At 34.6% G+C, this 23,125-nt stretch overlaps 1 protein-coding gene across 3 annotated transcripts in view; it reads right to left on the bottom strand.

The window, feature by feature from the left end:
• Window positions 1-23,125, bottom strand: part of KNTC1 (kinetochore associated 1) — a 56,097-nt gene that overhangs the window by 32,687 nt on the left and 285 nt on the right. For 2 of the 3 annotated variants that reach the window (XM_074321598.1, XM_074321597.1), the window contains exons 2-29: window positions 20,582-20,752; window positions 17,757-17,877; window positions 16,286-16,401; window positions 15,846-15,924; window positions 15,181-15,258; window positions 14,278-14,312; window positions 13,917-14,027; window positions 13,083-13,176; window positions 12,653-12,705; window positions 12,332-12,447; window positions 11,838-11,892; window positions 11,206-11,304; window positions 10,065-10,108; window positions 9,891-9,956; window positions 9,723-9,798; window positions 9,486-9,611; window positions 9,301-9,390; window positions 8,874-8,927; window positions 7,072-7,133; window positions 5,153-5,264; window positions 4,317-4,460; window positions 4,068-4,124; window positions 3,875-3,976; window positions 2,154-2,273; window positions 1,910-2,053; window positions 1,299-1,397; window positions 585-688; window positions 332-431 (exon numbers count right to left, since the gene is read on the bottom strand). In XM_074321598.1, the coding sequence (XP_074177699.1) occupies window positions 332-431; window positions 585-688; window positions 1,299-1,397; window positions 1,910-2,053; window positions 2,154-2,273; window positions 3,875-3,976; window positions 4,068-4,124; window positions 4,317-4,460; window positions 5,153-5,264; window positions 7,072-7,133; window positions 8,874-8,927; window positions 9,301-9,390; window positions 9,486-9,611; window positions 9,723-9,798; window positions 9,891-9,956; window positions 10,065-10,108; window positions 11,206-11,304; window positions 11,838-11,892; window positions 12,332-12,447; window positions 12,653-12,705; window positions 13,083-13,176; window positions 13,917-14,027; window positions 14,278-14,312; window positions 15,181-15,258; window positions 15,846-15,924; window positions 16,286-16,401; window positions 17,757-17,877; window positions 20,582-20,710 (2,586 nt within the window). In that variant the 5' untranslated portion in view covers window positions 20,711-20,752. Of the gene's footprint in view, window positions 1-331; window positions 432-584; window positions 689-1,298; window positions 1,398-1,909; window positions 2,054-2,153; window positions 2,274-3,874; window positions 3,977-4,067; window positions 4,125-4,316; window positions 4,461-5,152; window positions 5,265-7,071; window positions 7,134-8,873; window positions 8,928-9,300; window positions 9,391-9,485; window positions 9,612-9,722; window positions 9,799-9,890; window positions 9,957-10,064; window positions 10,109-11,205; window positions 11,305-11,837; window positions 11,893-12,331; window positions 12,448-12,652; window positions 12,706-13,082; window positions 13,177-13,916; window positions 14,028-14,277; window positions 14,313-15,180; window positions 15,259-15,845; window positions 15,925-16,285; window positions 16,402-17,756; window positions 17,878-20,581; window positions 20,753-22,959; window positions 23,091-23,125 lie in introns of those variants that run through there. The other variant, XM_019734072.2, reaches the window with a different exon arrangement.

Here is a 23,125-nt window from a genome sequence, read left to right as displayed (position 1 = left end):
ATTAAAACATGATTTATATACTGAATTTTATGACAGTCCTGTCCAAATTCCCCTCCCCACAAGCTTTATTGGGGTATAATTGACATATAAACACTATATAGGTGTACAATGGGGTGATTTCAGATACTTCTTCAGATTCTTAATTCACTATTTGTGGTCCTTACTATTCTGATAAACAACTGAACACCCTATTAATATTCTGTCTAACAAAAGGAAAGTAGCAGAGAACCTAGATCTATTAACCTTTAAGAATATGAAATCCTCATTAAATTTCCCACGTTGCCCTACAAATGGAACAAAGTGGTTAAAGGACTCTTCACTGTATACTTACCATTATTTCCTTGTTTAAGAGGTTCACCTCCCTTATTCCATAGCCTCGTAAAAGTTTTTTCATCTCCATTAGTTTGTAACTTTCCTGCAATAATTTTACTCTAAAAGGAAATGTATTAATATTAACATGGGACGCCTTGTTTATGAAATACCAAGGGTCACTGTAAAGGATAGAAAAACTATAAACGAATGCCAACTCAACACATGAGGTTGATCCAACACCAAAAAAGTTGTCTGGTAGACTGTGATCTTACTTGGGATGGTCCGTTTCTAAGTGCTGTTTCACCAGCTGCTCCACAGCTGCACTCCAGGGAACCACCGCTGCATACATTATCTTAAGCACAGCATCAAATATGAGCTACAAAGATACACACACGGACAGTGAATAGCCTCGGGAGTTACATTTCATGAGCATTAATGACACTGCCTAATCTATAGCAGAGGTCTTATATCTACTGTATGGTAGCCTCTGACTGCAAAAGCATATATTTCTTCCAATTTTCACACCTAAAAAATAATTTTGATATTTAGAAAATTATGTTGTCTGCTGAAAGTTAATTCATATAGCTCTGTTACTTTCTATAGCCTCTGCGTTTAAAAATAATAGTCTTCAGGATTTTATACATATTTTATAGCAGTGCCTAATAAAAGTGTGAAGTCAAAATAAAGGTATAATGTAATGTATTTTTAAAATGTCTCTATGTCTACAGAACCATAGAAAAGCCTGGAAATATAAGCATCCAATTGTCCATGATGGTTCTTCTGAGGATGGGAATGAGAAAACTTTAGCTTTTAATTTTCATAATTAAACAAAATAGAATTACGGATGGTTTTTAATTCTCTTTATTCCTTTTTCATACTACACAAACTCTCCTTAACAAATACGTGTTGCTTTTGTGATCAGAAACAAGTTTTAAGAAGGGATGCAATGGTGAAAAGGAAAATCTGCATTGTCACCATTTACTTACATCTGTGTCAGATAAACACCCAATGACTGCCATGGCTTTTGCTTCCCACGCTGTCTCAAAGAGTGATGTGGACTTTGAGCTACATCTCTTCAACAAATCCTAAAAAGGGATAAGCATATATATATTTTAAACTTAAAACTCTCACCAAAAAAAAAAAAGGTAAAAACACACATATAGATTAAACAGCTTTTATAAATGTGTAAAAAACACTTCTACTTTGCAGTGAATGTTGAACAATGGTCAAAAATGCAAAACTGCCCAAACTTTGGCCTTCAGTTTTACATGGTACAGAAAACTTAAGGAAACATTCTTGAAGGATCTATTCATAAGATTATCACAACTTATTAATGTCTACAAAAAATAATTGTTAATGTTTATTGAGTTCATGCTCCTATTTCATAACAACCATTTGGAGAAAATCCTAATATCATCCTGTTTTGCTCAAGGTTATCAGTCAATCAGTAGCAGAGTTAACCCATATTTTTAACCAATACGATAAGCTGCATAAATCCTGACGGTAAAGTATGACACTCCTTTAAGAGTTCAACATTTAATTCAATGACACACTGCATAGATCCAAGAAAAAAGAGTAGAGCTAAAGAAAAAGTTACCTCTATGTACAGGAGGAGAAGTTCCTCCTCTTGCAAGTCATGTTCCCTCATGTAAACTCTTATGAACTTCTCTAAGATGGAAGGAATCAGCTCTGGAGCCAACACTTTGTCAAACATTCGGAACACAATGGTGGTTGTATTCTCCTGGATGCCAAAACGACAAAAGATGGCATTCGTGCACACTCTAGTCAGATGGGCTAAGACAAAAATAATAATAATAATACTGACAAATCTAGACTTTTACCTTCTCAAAATCAGAGAGGGCCAATTTGCAGTTGTATTTCCTATGCAATGTGATCAACTCTCGCAAGTTATTTACCAAAGTCCTTAACTGACATACTTCCTCCGTGTTTTCATAATCCTTCTGAAACAAGAATATTAAAGTTGTTAAGAACATTAAATAAAAGTGTGAGGGAAATATACGAAGAGTCAGAATGATTTCAGACAAAATAGAAATGATCATGATTATGAACATAAAAGGAAACCTGCAACTTCTGCCTTTACATTTTGTAGGATTTTAACTAAAATTAACTAGCGCAAATTAACAGATTAAAGTATGACAGAAATCTGAAAAAAACTTTCTTAGGAAAAATATAGAAAAGCTATTACTATTAATGAAATATTTTTTTAGAACCCCAATATACTTAGGTACACAAACATCATCCAGATGGCCCTCATTGTTTTAACTGTACCACATATAAAGCTGTAACATTTTCTGAACGTCCATATAAGGAACAGAATTTTCAACATTGAAAAAATGCAATTAACAGGGAAAAGACAAAGTATTAGGCTGGTGCAGAAGTAATTGTGGTTTAGAAGGTTAAAAATAATTGCAAAAACCACAGTTACTTTTGCACCTACCTAACAGTATTTTATAGCAAGAAGAAAAGCTCTTCTAAGGAAAAATACATTGTAATGATCATTACAGATTATATATTATAATCTATAGGGTTTATAAACATCAATATACTGCTTGAAACATATTAAAAATTCCCATTTTATTTTTAACAAGATATAATCAGTAAGTATAATTAATAAGAATCTGCTATATCAGAAAGTAGAAGGAAATTTATTTTTTTTTTGGGGGGGGGGTTCCAGAAATGTAACGAATAAATGCAATTTCATAATGTACATTAAGACCTTTCATTAGGTCATATCTCTGTTACTTAAGTACCTAATACTTCAGAGTTGAGATTATACTTAGATGTCTCATGTCAGTTTATAAACTAAATGATGGCACCCCAGCGAACTTTTTTAAAATACAAGAATGTACTATTTTTCAATATAATAAATGCTTTCTGGTTTTTAGAAAACTGGAGGGAAAAAAAGACATGAACTTAAGGAATTTAGAAGACAAATAATAAATTCAGCTCATTAACCTCAAATCAACATCAAATATTATATCAACATCCCTGATCTTAGTTCCCTTTCTAGCACTGCTATTCTTTTCAGACAGTCAGAAAGTCCCAGGTTGTTTTCAATGTGATCTTTTAAAATATTCCTTGGTACTTAATGGGTACTGGAATGTCTAAAAAATGCAATCAAAACTAGGAGTGATTTACCAGGTTAAATTAATAAGTAAACCTGATTGACACAGCTTTTGTAAACTAGTCCTAATGGATTACTGAGTTGTGTTCTTTCAAAGTACTGTGAAATGCTGCCAATGCAGAAAATCCCAATTATACTACTTAAGAGTATATATATATATATATATATATACTTTTGCCCTTTTGGTTGGTTCAATGAGAAAAAGAATGCATTAAAATAGGTTGAAGTTGTAACAGAAATATCAGGAAGAAAAAAAGGAAGTTTTCCTTTTTGTGGATTTCAAAAGTACACAGTAAAAGAAAACAACAGAATAAAAACAAAAAATTTAAGAAGTGGATATATTTCTAGTACATGCAGACAAACTCTTTAACATAAATTGAGTGTTTTATTACTAAAAGTTCGTTTTCCATATCATACCAAAGAAATCCAATGCCAATAGGACACCAATCCCAACTCATCTGGTTTTCCTGCTGTAAAAAAGACCTCTGCCAGTTGAAGTCCATTTTCTGGCCAGTTTGCCTTTAAAAATATTAGAGACCATTAAAAATAATGTTTTATGCCATTGGAAGAGTCTTAAATGTCTTTTCAGTGCTAATTATACTGGTATTACCTTATCAGTTAATTCAAGGTTCCTAGCTGCTTGCTCCAACCATTTTGCAAGAATTTTCTGAAACAGATATAACACGTAAAAATAAAATACTCAGTCAGTCCCTTAAATACTTTAAACCATCTATGATAATCTTTCAAAAGAGACACTAAAACGAAATAACTGGTGTTAGTGTGACTTAATCTTCAATGATATAATGTAAAAAATAAAACTGAATCATCAAGAGTGGAAATATTACTAAAGACAACTTACCTGTCCTTCAGGTACAGTCCTTCTCACAAACGGGATCACATCATTTTTAAGCCACGGACAGAGCTTTTGCAAAGAGACTGGTGTAGAAATTGAGTTGAGCAAGTTCTCAAGCATTTTCACATCAAATCGGCTTTCGAAGTTGGCCTAAATTATACAGAGTGAGATATCAAGATTTAGCTGCCAAATTTAAACTGACAACCTCCCAACAAGGAAAAAGACCTACTAGGAAGTCATTTCAAAAATTACTTTACTATTTTAATAATGAGTGTTAAGGGTGATTTACTCTCTACAAATAATTTCAGCGGGGAGTCACAGGTTCCATGCATCTCACGACAACACGTTTCAAATAACCAATTAGGTGGCAGAGAAACAGGCAAAGATGGCCATCAAGGAAAACTTAACTGGAATGTGAACGTTAAAGACATCACATTAAGATAACTATTTTTTTGGACTAAACATTATACGCCAACATTAAGGGGGTTCAGAGTAGCAATTTTTCCTTTGCCACAGTCTGAGCTGCAATAGGAATACCTTCTCCACCAATACTACATAAAAAGCCCATCAATAAATCACTTAATAAAATGTTGCCTTTGAGCTCAGTTTAGCAGCTAACTAGACTCTGAATGATGATAAAGTTCCCATTGTATCTTTATAGTATTTCATCTGAGTTAATATCATCAGAGGGCAGTTTTCTCTGGGACAGGTAATATTTTATCAAACAATGTGAAAACATCCCATTACCCAGTCACACTTGCCCTCGTTAGTTTCCAACACTGATTCATGCACCTATCTCAGGAGCTTTGAAGCCATTAAGAAACACGCGCAGAACGTATTACCCGATGTCTCAGCCAAAGGTATTGCGCACAAACAAGATTTCCTTCTCTTAGCTGCAAAAAAATATCCTTAAGGTCATCTTCGTTATTCAGAAATTCAATCCAAGAACTACCACTGCAAAGTCAGAGAGGAAAAAAGTCAGTAGTTTAAAAAAATATACTAAGGTCATTCATTACAAGTGGACGTCATTATGCATTTTAGCTAGCTTTTTTTTTTCTTCTCAAAAAGTTAAATAAAAAAGTTCCAGAGATTACTCAGTGAAAAGTAAGTTTCCTTCTTATCCCAGACCTATAGAGTTCTTGTGTCTTACCTGGAAGTCATGTCTCTTCTTGTAGGTCTTTCCTGAGATAATCACTACATGTATAAGCAAGATTTTTAAATTTTTAAATGAATGAGAGTTTTCTATATATACTATCGGTACTTAAAAAAAATCATTTTGTCTTATCTTGGTGCTTGTACCAAATCAGCACATATAAATGTTATTCTTTTTGAGGACTACATATTATTCTATGGGTTTACTATAATATATTTAACTAGTCCCCTATAGTTGAACATTTAGGTTATTTCCCATTTTTTTGCTATAACCAACAATGCTGCAATGACTACTAGGCCCTGATTAAAGCTCAGAAATAGATGATGACGACTTCTTTAAAATGATAAAAAGACAAACAAAAACAGTAAAAGCCCATGTCATGCTTAAATGATAAAGCAAAATAAGCATTTCCATAAATGTCAAAAACAAGAAAAGGATGCCTATTCCCACCATTACTTAACGTTCTACAAGTATTAGTGAAACTAGGCAAGGAAAAAACAATGAGGCAAAATTATCATTCTTCAAATATGTAATTATATACTTGGAAAAATAAGATCAACTGAAATATTATTATGAATAATGAAGGAATTCAATAAGGTAGCTGGCTTAAAAGTAATTAAAAAAAATACCCCTGTATATCCTTTTGAAAATATGAGGGAGAAAAATCCCATTTATAATAGTAGGGGAAAAAGATCAAATAAGATAAAAAAATTATTTTAAATGCACAAAATCTATATAAAGACAACTGAATAGATACCACTCACAAACCTAAAAAACAGGATAGAATGAGCAGGAAGACACATACTGTCCTAAAATAGGAAGATTCAACATTGTAAAGATGCTGGTTCTCCCCAAATTGATCTTAGGTTCAACACATTGCCAATTAAAAAAAAAAATCCCAGTAAGAATAAGGTTTAAATTGGATTAGCTGATTCTGATTCCAAATACCATACAGCAAAAACAAACATCAGACAATAGCTCCCCAAGTTCTGAAAAATAAGAGAAGTATATATTGTAGGACTAGTCTACCAAATAATAAAACATTTTTAACACTGCATTAGTTAAAACTATTTGATACTGGTGAATGAACAGGGAGATGAGATCAACTGTATACAATTAAAGTCCAAAGGGAGACTTAAATACACCTGAAATTTTTGGCATATAATTAGGTAACATTTCAATCGGCAGTGAAAAATGTGGATCATATAATGACAGTATTGGAATGATTAGCGACAAGGAAAAAAATAAAGCTTCCCTTCATTGCTAATTTCTCTTCATAAGTACACTTGTCTTATCTTTAAGGTAATTATATCTCATATTTGTAAACAATGATATTCTTGGCGCACATATTAGTATCGCTAATAAAATCAATTTCCAGAAGTGAAATTGCTACGGCAAAAGGTATACGCATTTAAATTTGCCTTTCAAATGTCTCAGTTCCCATTAATGGTGTATGAAGTGCCTAAAGCTTAGCAGAAAAGATAACATTTACCATCATTCAAACCCTCAGAGACACAAATTAATCCAAAGCAATACTGTATCTTTTATGACATTCCAAACTTAAGTCTAATTCACAATCTGAAAATTAAAAATGAACAATATACACACCTGAATTTTTCTGGTCCAAATGCTCCATAAAAAGTAGTCAACTTGGCATGTGCCCTTAGTACCTAAACAGAAATAACTTGACAATCTGAATATTGTGTGCAATAACATTAAAATTAAAAACACCAAAAATTAAGCATTCTACTTAAGAAGTCTTGTACATGTTCTCATTTTATTCCATATTATAGGTCAATTCCCATAAATATGACTGCCCTTATTTAACACTAAACAAAAAATCGTGGGATAATGGTCAACATTTCCAGTCACAATCAATGCAATAAAACTGCAAAAGAGAGGAAGCCATTGCATATTAATTGTGGGTGCCCTTCAAAATCAATTAGTTTTCCCACTGATTCATACGTGCCCTTATGGTAAAACCTAGCTAGATTATACCAAAAATTTACTGAGAGTTAAAAAATATATATGCATGTGTACACACACACACACACAAACATGCATTTCTGGTACCATCATAATCATCATCACAGTTTACATTTATTTGCATGCTTAGCAGGTACCAGGCACTAGGCAAATGGTTTATCTAAATTATTTCATTTGACCTCAAAATAACCCAGTAAGTATTTTTATTCCCATTTTGCAGATAAGGAAATAACTTGTTCTTGAAAAAAACTACCGGCCTATCTTTAATTGAAAAGTACAGAATGCACCACATAACCCTGTCTCAGTCAGTGACAGATCACATACATGTTGGTGGTCCCATAAGATTATAATGGAAGGAGGGTAGTAGATGAGGGTAAACCAGGTCAAATATATTGTGATGGAAGGAGAACTGACTCTGGGTGCTGAACACACAATGTGATACATAGATGATATACTACAGAATTGTACACTTGAAACCTATGTAATTTTACTAACTATTGTCACCTCAATAAATTTTAAATGAAATATTTCATTAATAATGTATATATTGATTACATATTGAAACTGTATCATCTAGCTATATCATGCTAAATGAAATATATTATTAAAATTAAAAAAAAAAAAAATTATAGTGGAGCTGACTATAGCCTAGTGACACCGTAGCTGTTATAACTTCATAACACAATGCATTACTCATGTGGTTGTGGTGATGCTGAAAAGGAATATTCTGTACTGCCAGTCATATAGAAACACAGCACATACAGTTGGGTACAGTACATAATACTTGGTAATAATAATAAATGACTATGTTACCAGTGTATGTAGTTACTATACTATTTATTGTTATTTTAGAGTGTTCTTTTTCTACTTATAAAATCTACTGGGAAACAGTGTGATGCCACGCTACGCCAGCAGCAGCCTCACCCATCTCGTGTTTATGGCATCATTTGATTGCATCATTTTTCTCTTGAGCTTGATTTAATCTTGTGTCGTTTTCTAAATTTAGTGTAGCCTACGTGTACAGTGTTTACAAAGTCTACTCAGAGCAATTTCCAGTCCTGCAAGCTCCATTCATGGTAAGTGCCCATACAGGTGGACCATTTTTTCTTTTATACAGTATTTTACGGTAACTTTTCTATGTTTAGATACACAGACTTATCACTGTGTTCCAGTTGCCTGCAGTATTCAGTTCAGTAACATGCTGTACAGGTTTGTGGCCTAGGAGCTATAGGCTATGTCATATAGCCTAGGTGTGTAGTGGGCTAGATCACCCAAGTTTACGTACGTGCGCTCTACGACGTTCCCACAATGATGAAATCACCTCACGACACATTTCTCAGAACAGATCCATCATTAAGTGGTGCCTGACTGTACTGTAAAGGTACATTCACCCCCAAATTAACCAATAAATCTAATGTAATTACCTCTTTTAAGCCATAGGAATAGACAGGAACAATTTTATCTCCTTTCTTCAAAAGCTATGAAAAACAATAAAAATATCTGCTATGTTAGGTTTTTCATGAAGGATGGATCTTTGGTGAATTAAAGAAAAAAATTATCTTTAAAACTGAAATTGAATTGAACTCTGAGATAAATAGTGAACAATGAAGAAATGACATATCTTAAAAAATAATGAATTTTATGAAAAAAAGCTCACAATACTTTGCCCATCTGTTATACCTTAATTTTAAGGACTATAACTAGCAAAGGTATTCAAAGGCCACTGAGGGGAACAACCTACAGCAAAAATGCCCTTTTCAAAAGGCCTATGATGGGAAAAGAATTCATTTTTTTGAAATGATTTGTTTTGCATAAGACAAACTAACATGTACAAATGTTATAAAAACTTACCCTGGTTTTGGCATAATTTAGCATTTCCTGGGTTGTTTCATAAGTTATCCACTGAGCCTCCAAGCAGTAATTCACCACAAATTCATCATCCTGTTTCACAAATGCCAGACAATAGTAAGGCGACCTAATGTTGACCAACCAACCCATCAGTCCAAACACTCTAGCACATGGCAGCGAAAACACACCTGGATTTTATGTAGATTTTCCTTAGCTTCGTCTACAAGTTTTTGCCATTTGGTCTGCTCACTGGTGTCCACAGAACTCAAAGCTAGTTTCTCCAATATATCGTTTGATTTTACCTTGTAGACAAGCTGGAATATGAACACACCACATCAAGCAACTTGAAGCAAAAATACTGTCTCCCCAACATCTTGTGCACAAAGAAATGCTTGTTCAATAAACAAATAAATTGGAATGATTACCTCAACATCTAGTCCAAACTGAATAGCAAAGCTCTCAGCTTCAGCAAATCTGTGTTTGTGAAGTAACCGACTCAATCTGTTAAGTGGAAATTTCGGTAAGATTTTTATGAATCAGGAAATTTAAGCTTTGCAGTAAGGAATGAGGCTTAAAAGAAAATGAGAAGTTACCTATTTTCTGGCAAAGCTTCTGTAAGACACCTGAGTACTAAAACAGAGACTGAGTCTTCAGATAGTCTGAAAAAAATGTTTTCACTCTAAGTTCGTTTGTCATTTAATATTAATAGGAAATTTTAACTCAGCTTTTATTTAACAACCTATCTGATAAAACAGAACATGACCTACTTTGGATCATTTTTGCAAATTCCCTCCAGAAGGTATATGGTATCCTATAACAATAATAAAAACATGTTTTAAATTGAAATAGAATTACTTCCTTTTAAAATAACAACTGGTTTAGGCAGAAATTATCTATCAATGGAATTCTAAATCATTGGGAAAAGGTGTTGGGGAAAAGGCTATTCCCAGTCTCAAAATAACACCACAGAAATGACTTACTAACTACAAAAGGGAAAATGTACCTTTACAATGGAGAAATCTGGTGGAGCTGCCTTAACCACGTCATCAAATGTAACATCACCCACAATAGGGCAAACAGATATGAGTCCCTTCACATGATGCAATTAGGACACAGTATTATGTACGCTGGTACCCTTGCCAGAAGAGCTTAGCATAAACCTAATCATGATGGAACAAACAAATCCAGATAGAGAGACACTCTATAACACAACAGATTAGGACCCAAAAAATGTCAATGTCTTAGAAGACCAAAAAGATTAGGGAACTGTTCTAGGTATAAGTAAGACTATCACGTGACCAGGACAATGAAACTCAATACATGATGCTGGATTGGATCTTGGGTCAAAAGTAAAAAAAAGCTTTAAAGTAATTGGCACAATTGGTAAAATGTGAATTTGGATGGTATTTTTCATAATAGCATTGTATTAATGTTAAATTTTGTGAGCGTGATACCTGTGTTATGGAGTAACGCCCCTAGTTTTAGGAGACACCTGCCGAAGTATTTAGGGGTACAGGTCATGATGTTGGCAAGTAATTTCCAAATGGTTTGGAAAAATATAGTATGTAAAATGAGATGAAACAAAAGTAGTAAAAAAAATTTTTTTTAAAGATCAGTTAAAAAGTAAATAAATAAAAGCAATATCCCCCCAATTAATTATCATCTATATTTCCTACAGAGACATAAGAAAATTGAATATCCAGTTGACTGATGTTTTATTTAATTAATTTTCTTTTCTCTTTTTAAAATGAAGACCGATCTTGGGCAAGTGTATTTGAGGACTTTTGATAACAATAATATAGTTATAAGTCTTGTGATCTACCCAAGTATTCTAAGTTCCACTGATACTTAGCTTAGTTATTCTTAATTTATTTATTATAAAGTAGTTCAAAATATATATGAACTTACTGTGCTAATTCCTGTTTGGACCAGCGAAGAAACACTAGATACTTCCAAAGAATATAGTATTTCCATCATAGGTAATGAATAGACCACGAGGCTTTTCATCTGGGAAAAAAAAAAATAGTAGAGCAATTAATTTAGGTAAATATAAACCTCTGAGCACAAGTCAATACTTCACAATCAAGGGCATAGATTAAAACCCTTGGTACAAAGCTATCTCCAAAAATAATTTCATAAATCTGTTAATGTATTACTTAAATGTTACACATAAAATTATGTTCTCTCACGTTCAAAATCTGTTGAATGAAAATCCACAGATTTGAAGTCCATTCTACAATTTGTATTTAAGGTGAATGTAATTCCCCAGTGTCAGAACTACATTAAGAATCATATTAATAAACACTTTCTTGTGGATATTTTTACTCCTGAAATGCTCTGATTAAAATGTAGCACCAAGATTTATATCCTTATTTTTCAAATGTGGAAAAAAAATAAACCTCTGCTGAGTTATTTCTGATCTGTCAAGTGTCTTGTGAACTAAGAAATAATATGTTGTGAGCATTACTTAACAACTATTTTTGTATTTATGTTATTTCTAACATATAACATGGACAAACGTGAAACAAATTTTCCAATACCTTCTTATTAGTAGTAGTTGTCAGAGCTACTAATTTGAGATTTGTAATCCCTTGCCTAAAAGAGAAAAAAAGGTTTAAGTGAATCAAATAAGCTTTGCCAATTGCTAGATATAAGCTAAGTCAAAGTGATATTCTTGTATAAAAGTTAAAATTGATACACACAGACGACATTGAACTTGATTTCTGCACAATTATGGTCCAGACTGACACTCTTTTCTTTTTATTGGGATGGGGGGGAAGATTTTTATTATGGATGCATAAATCAAGCAAGACATGACCTTTGCTTATTTGTTTTAGACTGGCACTCTTTTTAACACAATCACTTAGAGGTTCGTATTGCCTATTTGTTCTCAATAAACATGGCCAACAATGAAATGGTCTTTACTCTGTCAGTCTGTTCACAGTCTTATTTAGAACGCAATATATAATGAATGATCAGAACAGAACCAGGCAAGAACCTGGTTCTAACAGAAGGGAGATCACTATTAGCGTACCACGTGACTGAAGAAGGCGAATCTGCTTCTGTGGTAAGAAGAAATTCTTCCACGTGAAGAGAGGGCCAGTTCCATATGGGAGTCAGAGTGTAAATATCCCATAAGCTCAGCACATTCTGCAAAAGAGACATTTTATTGATACATCTTCTTAATGACTACAAATTTACATTTCAGAATCTATCTTTTGATGTGTACACTGAAATCACAGTACACAAGATGGTAATTCATCCACCCTGGCTAACAGTGCATGTCTTTGTAAGTTTGGCAACATTTTTGTTGATAAACATAATACCAGTGAAAGGAGAAATGTCAAAAACATACATCAGTGTCAAGAACAAAAAGTAGGTTGTCTATCAGCTGGAACTTCTGTGCTCCTACAAGAGAGAAAGCAAGATGTATAAGGATTATATTTCTGGCACATATAGCCATATTTAAATAGTAAATTCACATTTATGGAAAGGCAGAGCTACATTTTTTTTTTAAGGCAGAGCTACATTTAAACAAAAAGTTCCCATTCTTGTTTATTCGTTTCTAGTTTTCAGATGACCACTAAAATGTAAAACGTCCCAAAATGAAGAATAACAACTACAACATGTCAAAACCAGTCATGTATGTGGAAAATAATCAAACTAATCTGGCCTGCTTCAAAAAGTGGTATGGTGAAATGGCCCATACACCAGACTTGGTACGTTGACATGACAATTAGAACTCACTAATAATCACCAAAAGTAGTTTCATTAACTTATTTTACCTTTAATAATCTCTGCATCAATCACATTCTTAACTGTCATTTCTTTCTTGAAAGGATCTGGTTCCCATTTTGAGAATGCACAATTACCAGTTCCCTATAGAAGTGAAAACAGTACATCAATTGCAAATTTGGTTCTTAGATCTGAATTTTCCACAAAGTAGAAACACCTAAGTTGTACACATTACTAATATCAAAATACATATTTATAAGGGGTGGCCTGTTAGCTCAGTTGGTTAGAGCGTGGTGCTAATAACACCAAGGTTGTCGGTTTGATCCCTGCATTGGCCACTGTGAGCTGCGCCCTTCTTAAAACAAAACAAAACATATTTATATATTCAAGCTTTCATCTTCCAGTTCCTCTCTTCGCTTGTTTTCAACAGAACAGAATGGAAAAAACAGTGAACTGTTGCTATTCATTGTTATAACATGAATATTTCACAAAGAGTAGGCATATTCAGGCGACTCAACTCTAAAGACGGGATAAACTTTAACTTAACATATAATATAAATTTGGCAAGTAAAAATGCTGCAAATGCTATAACTCTATTGAATTTTTGCCTACTCGAATATATTAGATGTGTTATGTTGTATGTTTGTCTAACTCATAATTGAAAGAAATGCTAAATTTCAGGTAGAGATTAGTGAAAATAAAGATGCAATATTTTTCAACATAGAAACAGGTTTACTTATTGAGTTAATTTTATGAACTTGAATTTTATAATTCTCATTTCTGCTACACATTATAAATTAATTTATAATTTAACCAAGACTATAGTTTTAATGAAGAAACATTTCAGAAATAACAAAATCAAGTTTTATGAAAAGAATTATTACCCCAATTATCATAGGGACTTTGCTTGCTAAATCTCCAGCCACAAGATTGAGACAACCAAGAGTATGATAATTTTCAGTAGAAATAAAAGTGGACTTGATTTGTCCTTGTAACTGCAAAATCAAAAAAGAAAAAATGTTATATATATGCTCCACAGTCCAAATTCCTTGGAAAGATTGATAAAAATCAGTTTAAATCAATCAGGTATAGATGTATTTTTAAATGAAAATGTTATTAAAATGTTATATAACGCTAATTCCCAAAAGGTCAACCAGTAGACAATTATATCCAGAAACACTCTCCTAAACTTACCCATTAAATCTAAGTTTCAAGAAGAAAATGTGGTTGGTGTTGTCTTCTTACCTTTTTTGCTTTATTAAAGTCTGCAATTTCAATTGCTGCATGAAAAAGAGAAAGAAGGCTAAATTTATAGTACTAACCTATAAAACACATACAAGTTGCCCCTTTTGTGTCAAGGTGAAATTATATACGATCTAGTGATTGTATATAAGAACACTGGTCAGAAATTAATACAGCAGTGGTAACTTTCCAGTTTTGCCCTTGACCAATAATATAAACTGTGACGTGTCATTCTCAGGGCACCTGCCAGGCTGCCTTAAGTCCCTACATATCTTCCCTTACCACGTTTCCTCCTCCTAAGAGGGTCTCCTATTAAAATAGGTTCCAACTTTCCTAAACAAGCTCTGAAGTCCTACCTGGAAAGTCATCACTTCACACTCATTTTGGAAGAGCTATTTCACTTGTCTAGCTCCCTCATTAAACTATGGAGAGCTATGTATCTTACATTTTGGCATATCCCCCAGATCTTGCATGTTCTTGGCATACTGTAGATTTTTAAAAATATTTGTTGAATACATGCCCCAAACCAATTGCTCAATCTCTCCCTGCTCAGAGGAACGTATGGTCCACACCACTCACTTAGCACATACTAAGTTAATACGTTAACACCACTGTTAACACTTATACAGTCATTTCTGTTTCTGGGTTCATTCATTCCATCAAGAAGCATTTACCACTATGCTAGTAAATGTCTTATCTCTCCAACTAAGCAGTAAACTCCTTGAAGGCTATATTGCAGCCCTAACAGTAGAGAACAAGCATGCTACAAATACGTAAAAGTGTACCCAGTATCATAGAATGGAATTAAACTAAAATAATGTTCTTAAAGAGAATATTGAAAAATTTACCTGGAAAATTAGTAAGAAATATTGCCGTAAATCAATAAGAAAATAATATAGTACTTACCTTGTTGAATTTTTACAAGCTGAAGGTTGGTAATACAAAAAAATCCATTGTTTGTAAGAAGCAGCATATAATAGGTGCCTATTAAAATAAAATCAAACCAGTTTTCTCTAAAAAGCACGTGAATACAAAATTTTAGCCAGTATTTAGACCTAGCTTGAAAATGTCAATTTGCTCATTTAAATTCTAATCATCAAATAATATAGTAATTATACAGACAAAGCTTATTTACAAAGAATTGGTAAGTTATTTGCAAAAACAATGTTAACTTCTTTGAAACTTTTATAAACCAAACCTCACTTGCCAGGGAAAAAAACCTCTCAGATATATCAAAATAAATTAAGGTCCAGTTAACATCTGTTGAAATGAAACTATAAATATGCTGGAACTCACAAAATACATTTTATTATGTCTCCTTGGTAATCTATAGAACTCTTAAAACTGTAAAAATGAGTTTAGAATATTATATTTAGGAAAAGTATATTTAAACTGCTGACAAGAGCTAAAATAAAAACTTGTTTCTTACAATAAAATTAATTGCATCATTAGAAAATTTAACACTGTGTAGGTAGCATAATAATGAATTTATATAATTTATTAACTATAAATCTGATTTTTCGATTGGCTATTAATCAGAAGATATAAAAGAATTTAAAAAACTTACGTACCTTCACTTGAACCATCTTTCTCAATAACAAGAGTTCGGTAAGTACACTCATTTTCATCATTAGCTTTCTGAACAAAAGCCTAATTGCAAATCAATTTCAAATGACAAGATGAAATGCAGAAAAATATAATCAAGGATTATTATATTCTTTAAATCACAGAGCTATCAGTTATCATTAGAAATAATCCTACCTACATTCCAAACATTTTAGTTTTAAAATGGAAAACTATTTTGGACAAGCGTACTAAGAAAGAATATCTTTAAAGCTTAGTTTTACAATTTTGCACTTAATTCCTATGTTTCTAAGATGTGACTTAAATTTAATGCAAATTTAATTCTTATTTAAAACACAAATTAAGTCATGGTTTGCTTGAGTTTTAGTTGTCCAAGGTATAATTTAGAACTTAGGTAATGAAAATGAAAAACATAACAGGGTCTTACCGTAGTGAGCAACGTTTGCTTTGAAGTTACATGAATAAAATGTAAGTTGCCACTCCTCTCCCCAACAAAAAGAAACTTTCCTTCTTGACATAGGCCAACTACATCCACTTCAGTATCTGAAAATGTCAAATCAAAGTTACAAGCTTCCTTCGAAAATGCTTCTTTTCAGTACAAAATATTTTTATTAAAATGCAAGTGTCCAAGCATCTTTAAAATATTAGGTTGGTGCAAAAGTAATTGCAGTTTAAAAAATTAAAAATTGCAAAAACTGCAATAACTTTTACACCAAATTCATACTTCAAAAAAGGGGTGATTAAAGTAAAAAAGAATGCTAATGACTCTTAATCAGTCAATAAATATATACTGAGCACTTATGTGCTAAGCATTATTCTAGGCCTTTTGCACATATCTGAGAATATGAGTCCCACCTTCATGGATTTTTTAAATTTTAAGGTAATAACAGATGATAAATAATTAGCACACTAAACACACTGTATGACATACAAGAAGGTGATACATTCTCTGGAAAACAAAAAAAGTAGAGCAGGAAAACAAAGCTCAGAAGAGCCCTGCACACTGCAGGATTAATTAGAATGCTCAGGACAGCTCTCTTTGATGAGGTGAGATATGAACAAAGACTCGAAGGAGGTTAGGAAGTTATTATTCATGCAGCAGCAAGAAGGCCTAAGGGAGTGAAACGGAGGCGGCGAGGGGAAGAGTAAGAGCTAAAGGCAGTAGCATGTAAATGGCTTATGAACTAAAACTATTCAGCAGCAATGTCTTTATACAAATGGACCATATGTTAACACAGCCCTCTATTTCATTGATGAAACTGATCAGGGCAGAGATGCTAAGATTCCATAAAATGTGAGTATCTTGCCCCATACTGTGATTGAGATTGCGTTCTCACACGCATACCTTCTGATTCCTTTTCAGTTGTCTAAGTTCTTACATGAACAATTCAACAACCATCTTTCTCTCAAAATTTCAGTAAAAGCTTTCCCAGTATTTGCACCTATTTTCCAGCATAATCACTGACTTGTCCCTTAATTTACTCTTAAGCCCATATTTGCATATACTTACAGCTCTTTGACTCAATGAAGATAATGCCATACGTTTAAAAAGTATTCAAATATCTTTTGATGATACTGAATTACATACAAGATTCAGGTACTTGAACACAACTGGGCTCAACTGTTTCCTACATATTCTAATACAAAAGCCATGTAAGTAAAGTAAATTGTTGCTTTACATGTTTCCCCTTAAACTTATTGAGGGAAGGGCTCATCCCAATATCCTTTGCGTCTAGTACTCAGCACAAAAAAAGTCACTTGAGATTAATTTCTTGAAATTAGCCCAATTTTGAGTCTTAGAAATAATGGAGTAAAGAAAAGGCAATACAGCAGAAATTGGTAGCAAGACATACTTGACTTTCAATTTATTTTATTGCTTTACAGTATGTTCGACTTACCAAATATAAGGTGCAACTGAAGCGATCTACAAATACTGTCAAGCAGTATCACTGATTGGTCTGCGACAACAATAAACCCATCACTTAAGCTGCACGCTTGTATCTTTGGATTTAATGAGGTCTGTGGGAGGGAAAAGCATGACTAAATTAAAATATTTTTTACACATGTTTACCAATACTTATCAATAGTTTCATCATAGTCCTAAGCACGCAAGTTTAACACTTAACTTGACGGACCTTTTTCCTTTAGCCCATATACCTAATTAGTCAAGTTTTTCTTTGTGTGGTGTATCTTGAATCCATGCAGAGACCAAAGTAGAGAAATAGTCCAGGATTGCTAGGAAACGGCGAAGGATTGCCATATCCAAGTCTTTGCTTGCTGAGGGTAGATCTTATGCCTGTAAGAACCAGGCGGTATTAACATAAATGAACCAAGACTGATATAGTCTCCATGTCTGGGATAAAACAGGGAGGGGGACTGTGGTCTGTTGTGCACTGGAGGGCACATGCCCCATCGTAAACTAGAGAGCAGAATCAGCCAAGTTAAAGCCCCATGGAATGCAACCCTGGCATCGCCATACCTTCCACTCTATCAAGAAAAGCTGCATCTTTTATGTGAAATGTGATTTTTAAATATTGGCAGCTAAATCGACATTTAAAAAGACACTATGCAAGCCAAATATGAGTCTTCAGTTTTCAGCTTCTGTTGATTAGAGCTTTCCCCACATGTATCTTGAAGCAGGTGGACAGCTTAATTAATGGGGAGAATGCTTAGACACTCATTAGCTGAGTAATCTTGGGCACGTTTCACCTGACTCTCCTATAAAACAGGGATAATAATATCTACAACACTGAGTTGATGGAGATTAAAGAATTCAAGACAGACTTGCATATAGTATATGCTCAATAAATGTTAATTATCCTTATTCTTCCCTGGCTTAGATTTAAGCTAATTAATTAGCTTTATGCCTGTTTCAATGGTCACCTTCTCCTGGTATAATTCTTGAAAACCACCACATTCTGACGCCTCTTACACTCTTTTTACTTGATTCTTCGATTAGTGAACAGTTACACAAGACATTGCAAAAAAGGAACTGCGCTTATACCTTCTAGGGACGTACCCATGTTGTTCTGAATGAACTGCTGTTCCCCAGTTCTTTTCTTCTCTTTAAAACTTTATTTTTTCAGAGTAGTTTTAGGTGCACAGCAAAACTGAGGAAGGCAGAGAGATTTCCCACATACCCCAAGTTCCCATACATCCATAGTCTCCCCCGCTATTAATACCTCCAACCAGTGTGGTACATTTGTTACAACTGATGAACCTACACTGACACGTCATAATCACCCAAAGGACATGGTTTACATTATAGTTCACTCTTGGTGTTGGACATTCTGTGTCTGGACAAATGTATGACAGGCATCCATCCTGATGGTCATACAGAGCACACTGCCCTCAAAATCCTCTGTGCTCTGCCTATTCATCCCTCCCTCGAAACCCCAACCCCTGACAACCACTCATCTTTCTACCATCTTCAGAGTTTTGCCTTTTCCAGAATGTCATACAGCACAGTTGGAATCATGCCGTTTGTAGCCTTTTCAAATTGGTTTCTTTCACTTGGTAATATACATTTAAGGTCGCTCCATGTCTTTTCATGGCTTTGATAGCTCATTTCTTTTCAGCATTGAATAATATTTAACATTACTGGATGGACCACAGTTTATCCATTCACCTGCTCAAGGACATACCGGTTGCATCCAAGTGTTGGCAATTATGAATAAAGCTGCTACAGACATCTATATGCAGGTTTTTGTGTGGACATAAGGTTCTACTCCTTTGGGTAAACACCATGGAGCGCAATTGCTGGACGGTACAGTAACAGCATGTTTAGTTTTGTAAGAAAACACTCAACTGTCTTTCAAAGTGGCAGCACCAGGTGCATCCCCACCGCAATTGAATGAGAGTTTCTGTTGCTCCATTCTTGCCAGCATTTGGTGTTGTCAGTGTTCTGGATATTGGCCATTCTAAGTGGGCAGTGGGATCTCATGGTTGTTTTAAATTGTATTTTCTTGATGACATATGACATGGAGCATCTTTCCATATGCTTATTTGCCATCTGTGTATCTTCTTTGTGAAGTGTCTGTTAGGGTCTTTGGCCCATTTTTTAACTGAGTTATCTGTCTTATTATGGAGTTGGAAGAGTTCTTTGTATTTTCTGGATACAAGTTCCTTTTCAGACGAGGATCTGCAATGTTTTCTCCCATCCTGTGAATTGTCTTTTCACTTTCTTGACTGTAGCCTTTGAAACACAAGTTTTTAACTTTGATGAAGTCCGATTTATCTGTTTTTTTCATTACTTGTGCTTTTAACATCCTATTTAAAATGGCTTTGCCTAATCCAAGGTCACAAAGATCTTTTGGATTATATTTTTAATTTCAAATTCTACTTGTTCTTTGCTGGTACATACCTAGGAAAGCTGTTGATGTTTGCTATTAACCTTGTATTCTGCAACTATGCTATAATTGCTTATTAATTCCAGGAGTTTGTCAGTTCTGTCAGATTTTCAACATGGACAGTCATGACATATGCAAACAAAGACAGTTTTATTTCTTCCTTCCCAATCTATGAAAAGTTCAGTTTTGGAAATACAAACTTTAAGATAATATGAGGCGAATTCAGATGAAAATTTCCAGTGTTTCAGACTGAACCTTGATTCCTTGAAAAAGTGTTATATTCATTCACAAAACATTTACCATGTAGCTACTGGGCTTACTAAGCATTCAGTAAAAATTCTGTGAATAAAAACAGTTAGCATCATAATCATTACCTTTTCGGAGGAGATCTTCGCTAGCAAATCTACTTGATATAAAGCAGTTCCGTGTTCTTTTCTTGAACCAACACTTAGGTATCCACTTCCTGTATCATCATTTGTTAGCAGTTCAATATCATTCCACATATTTCTGAGATTGTTTTCCTGAGTCAGGAATCACTGACTTCCCTGTGACAACATGTGAAATTAAAGAGACTAAATTATACGGTTGCACAGAATCCGGTTTCCTTGGAAATGAAAAGGCTTTACCCAAAATGTACACATCAATAAATAAAGACTTCTCTGCCTTTGTATTATTTCTGAAATCACCAGACACTTGGACCAATAAGATAAATGGAACTAGAGCTACGATTATCACTAGAGAAGAACATACTGGTTCAGGAACACAAAGAATTCTGATCTTACCAATGTATCCTAGAGCTTCTAGTATTTTTGTATACCAGCTTGAAATTATAACAAGTTGTCATTTGAAATAAACCTTTAATCAGTATAGCAATAAACAGCAAAAGCTCTGAGGTCAGACTGTCTGGGATATCTTAGGATAGATAGTAAGGTCCCTGATGAACTTAAAAAAAATATCCATCAATTTTTCCTATATTGTTGTACAACAAAATGAAAATGTTAAGGGAAGGAAAAACAAACAAACTGGATTTGGTTTCTGACTGAACCAAAGAGTATACTCGTAACCTTAGGAAAGTCACTTAACCATCTCATCAACAAAGACTGCTATAACGCATTTGATGGATGGTCTGGATGGGAGTAGAATGCTAAGATGAAGAGCAATCCCTGGCTCAAGGCTGGTGGGGAACAATAACCAGTCGTTACAGTTGTTTTGATAAATGCTAACAGAATATGTTTTAAAATCAATGGGAGGTACGGCACAGGGAAGGAATGATTTCTGACTTGGGGCTCTTTCACATTTACTAGCCAGTTGTCCTTGAGCAAGCAACTTAATCTTTGTTCCTCAATTCGCTGATCTATAGAATTGGAATACAGTTGTAGTGACCTAAAACGTTATGAGCTTTAGATGTTCACAAAACAATGCTCAGTTCGTGGCAAGCACTCAATTTGAAGTGTTAGCGAATTTATTATTGTTACTGGTAGAAGCAGGTAACAGTTGGGCTAGTAATTTAAGGTCCTAGGAGTTTAAGTTTATTTTTCAATTATAGTTGACATACATTATATTAGTTTCAGGTGTACACCGTGGTGATTACGGGAGCTTTCTGAATCCAGGAAAAGAGTTCCTACTGAGAGTGTTGCCAGGATACAGAAACAAAGCATGTCAAAGTAGACAACAGTTTTAGTGGCTGGTGTTTGGGTGAGAGTTGATAGGAGGAGGGAGGTAAGTTGGAGTGAATACTTTCATGGGTCTTAGTGTCCAACATCTGTAAAAACAGAGAAATATTGTCAACCTCTGGGCTGTCACACTCACTCATTCAACAAATGTTTACTGAGTACCTATTTCCTAGGAGCTGGGAATAGAGCTGTGGAGAAGACAAAAGAAGGCTTTGTCATTATGAAGTGTATGTTCTTGTAGGAAGGACAAACAAAAATGTAAACAATAATATAAACAGAGCCACTTTGAGCCTTTCTAAGCCTTTTTAAGTTAGCAAAAATAAAATAGTTATCAATATTCAGTATGCAAAATAGTTGGGAATGTTTACTCATTTAGTCAACACAACAACCCATGTTACAGCTGAGAAACGGGAGTCGGGCATTAAATAAACGGCCAAGGTTACCTAAAGCGAGTAAATGAAGTAGCTAGACAAGAAAACTCAACCCCACGCCGGCTATTAACCGTCATCCTGCCTCCCTACGAAAAAAATAAGTAAACGCACCAACAATGACAACGTGAAATGGTTTGAAGTAAACAAAACAGTGCTCAGGGGGAGGGGGAGGGTGGCGTAAGCAGGACCTGTTTGGGAAGGGAAGGTGACATCTGAGCTGAGACGGAATAGCATGAAGCCAACCGTGCAAAGCTCAGGGGGAACCGCAAATGCCAAGGCTCAGAACCGGGACCGAGCTTGGGGCGCCTGCCGGGCTATAGCAAGAATGGAATCGTGCGGGAGCTAAACGAATCCCTTGACTTCAAGACTGAGTTTTAACCTCAGTGCAACGGGGAGGATACCAAGCAGACGAGTGACATGACTTGATTAAGACTTGAGAGCATTGTGGCTGCTGGGTGAATAGCGAGTTAAGCAAAGCGAAACAGTGTCAGTTAGGATTCCACGCGTAAACGCTAAGCTGGACACCGACTCCAATCTCTCTCCCGCCAGCGTCTGGAGGAGGAAACGGCCCGAACTGTGCTAAGACTGCGGCTACTTCCACCTGAACCCACCCCACCTCCCTACAGTAGCGCGACTCCCCCTCCTCACCTGCAGTAGAAGAAACTAAAGGGGGACACTCAAGCTCATCGTCCCTCTTCCCGACTCCCACAACTGCCCCTAATCGCTTCAGGTTCCAGCCCACGAGTTTAAATTGGCGGGAGAACACCAAGCCCAACCCCTTTTACGGCGGCCGGATAAGGCCAAGAGTGTTTTA

This window comes from Rhinolophus sinicus, linkage group LG16 (assembly GCF_036562045.2).
Source record: "Rhinolophus sinicus isolate RSC01 linkage group LG16, ASM3656204v1, whole genome shotgun sequence".
Taxonomy (NCBI): Eukaryota; Metazoa; Chordata; class Mammalia; order Chiroptera; family Rhinolophidae; genus Rhinolophus; species Rhinolophus sinicus.
The sequence above is the reverse complement of the archived record's forward strand: the minus strand, read 5'-3'. Positions and strand labels throughout refer to the sequence as shown.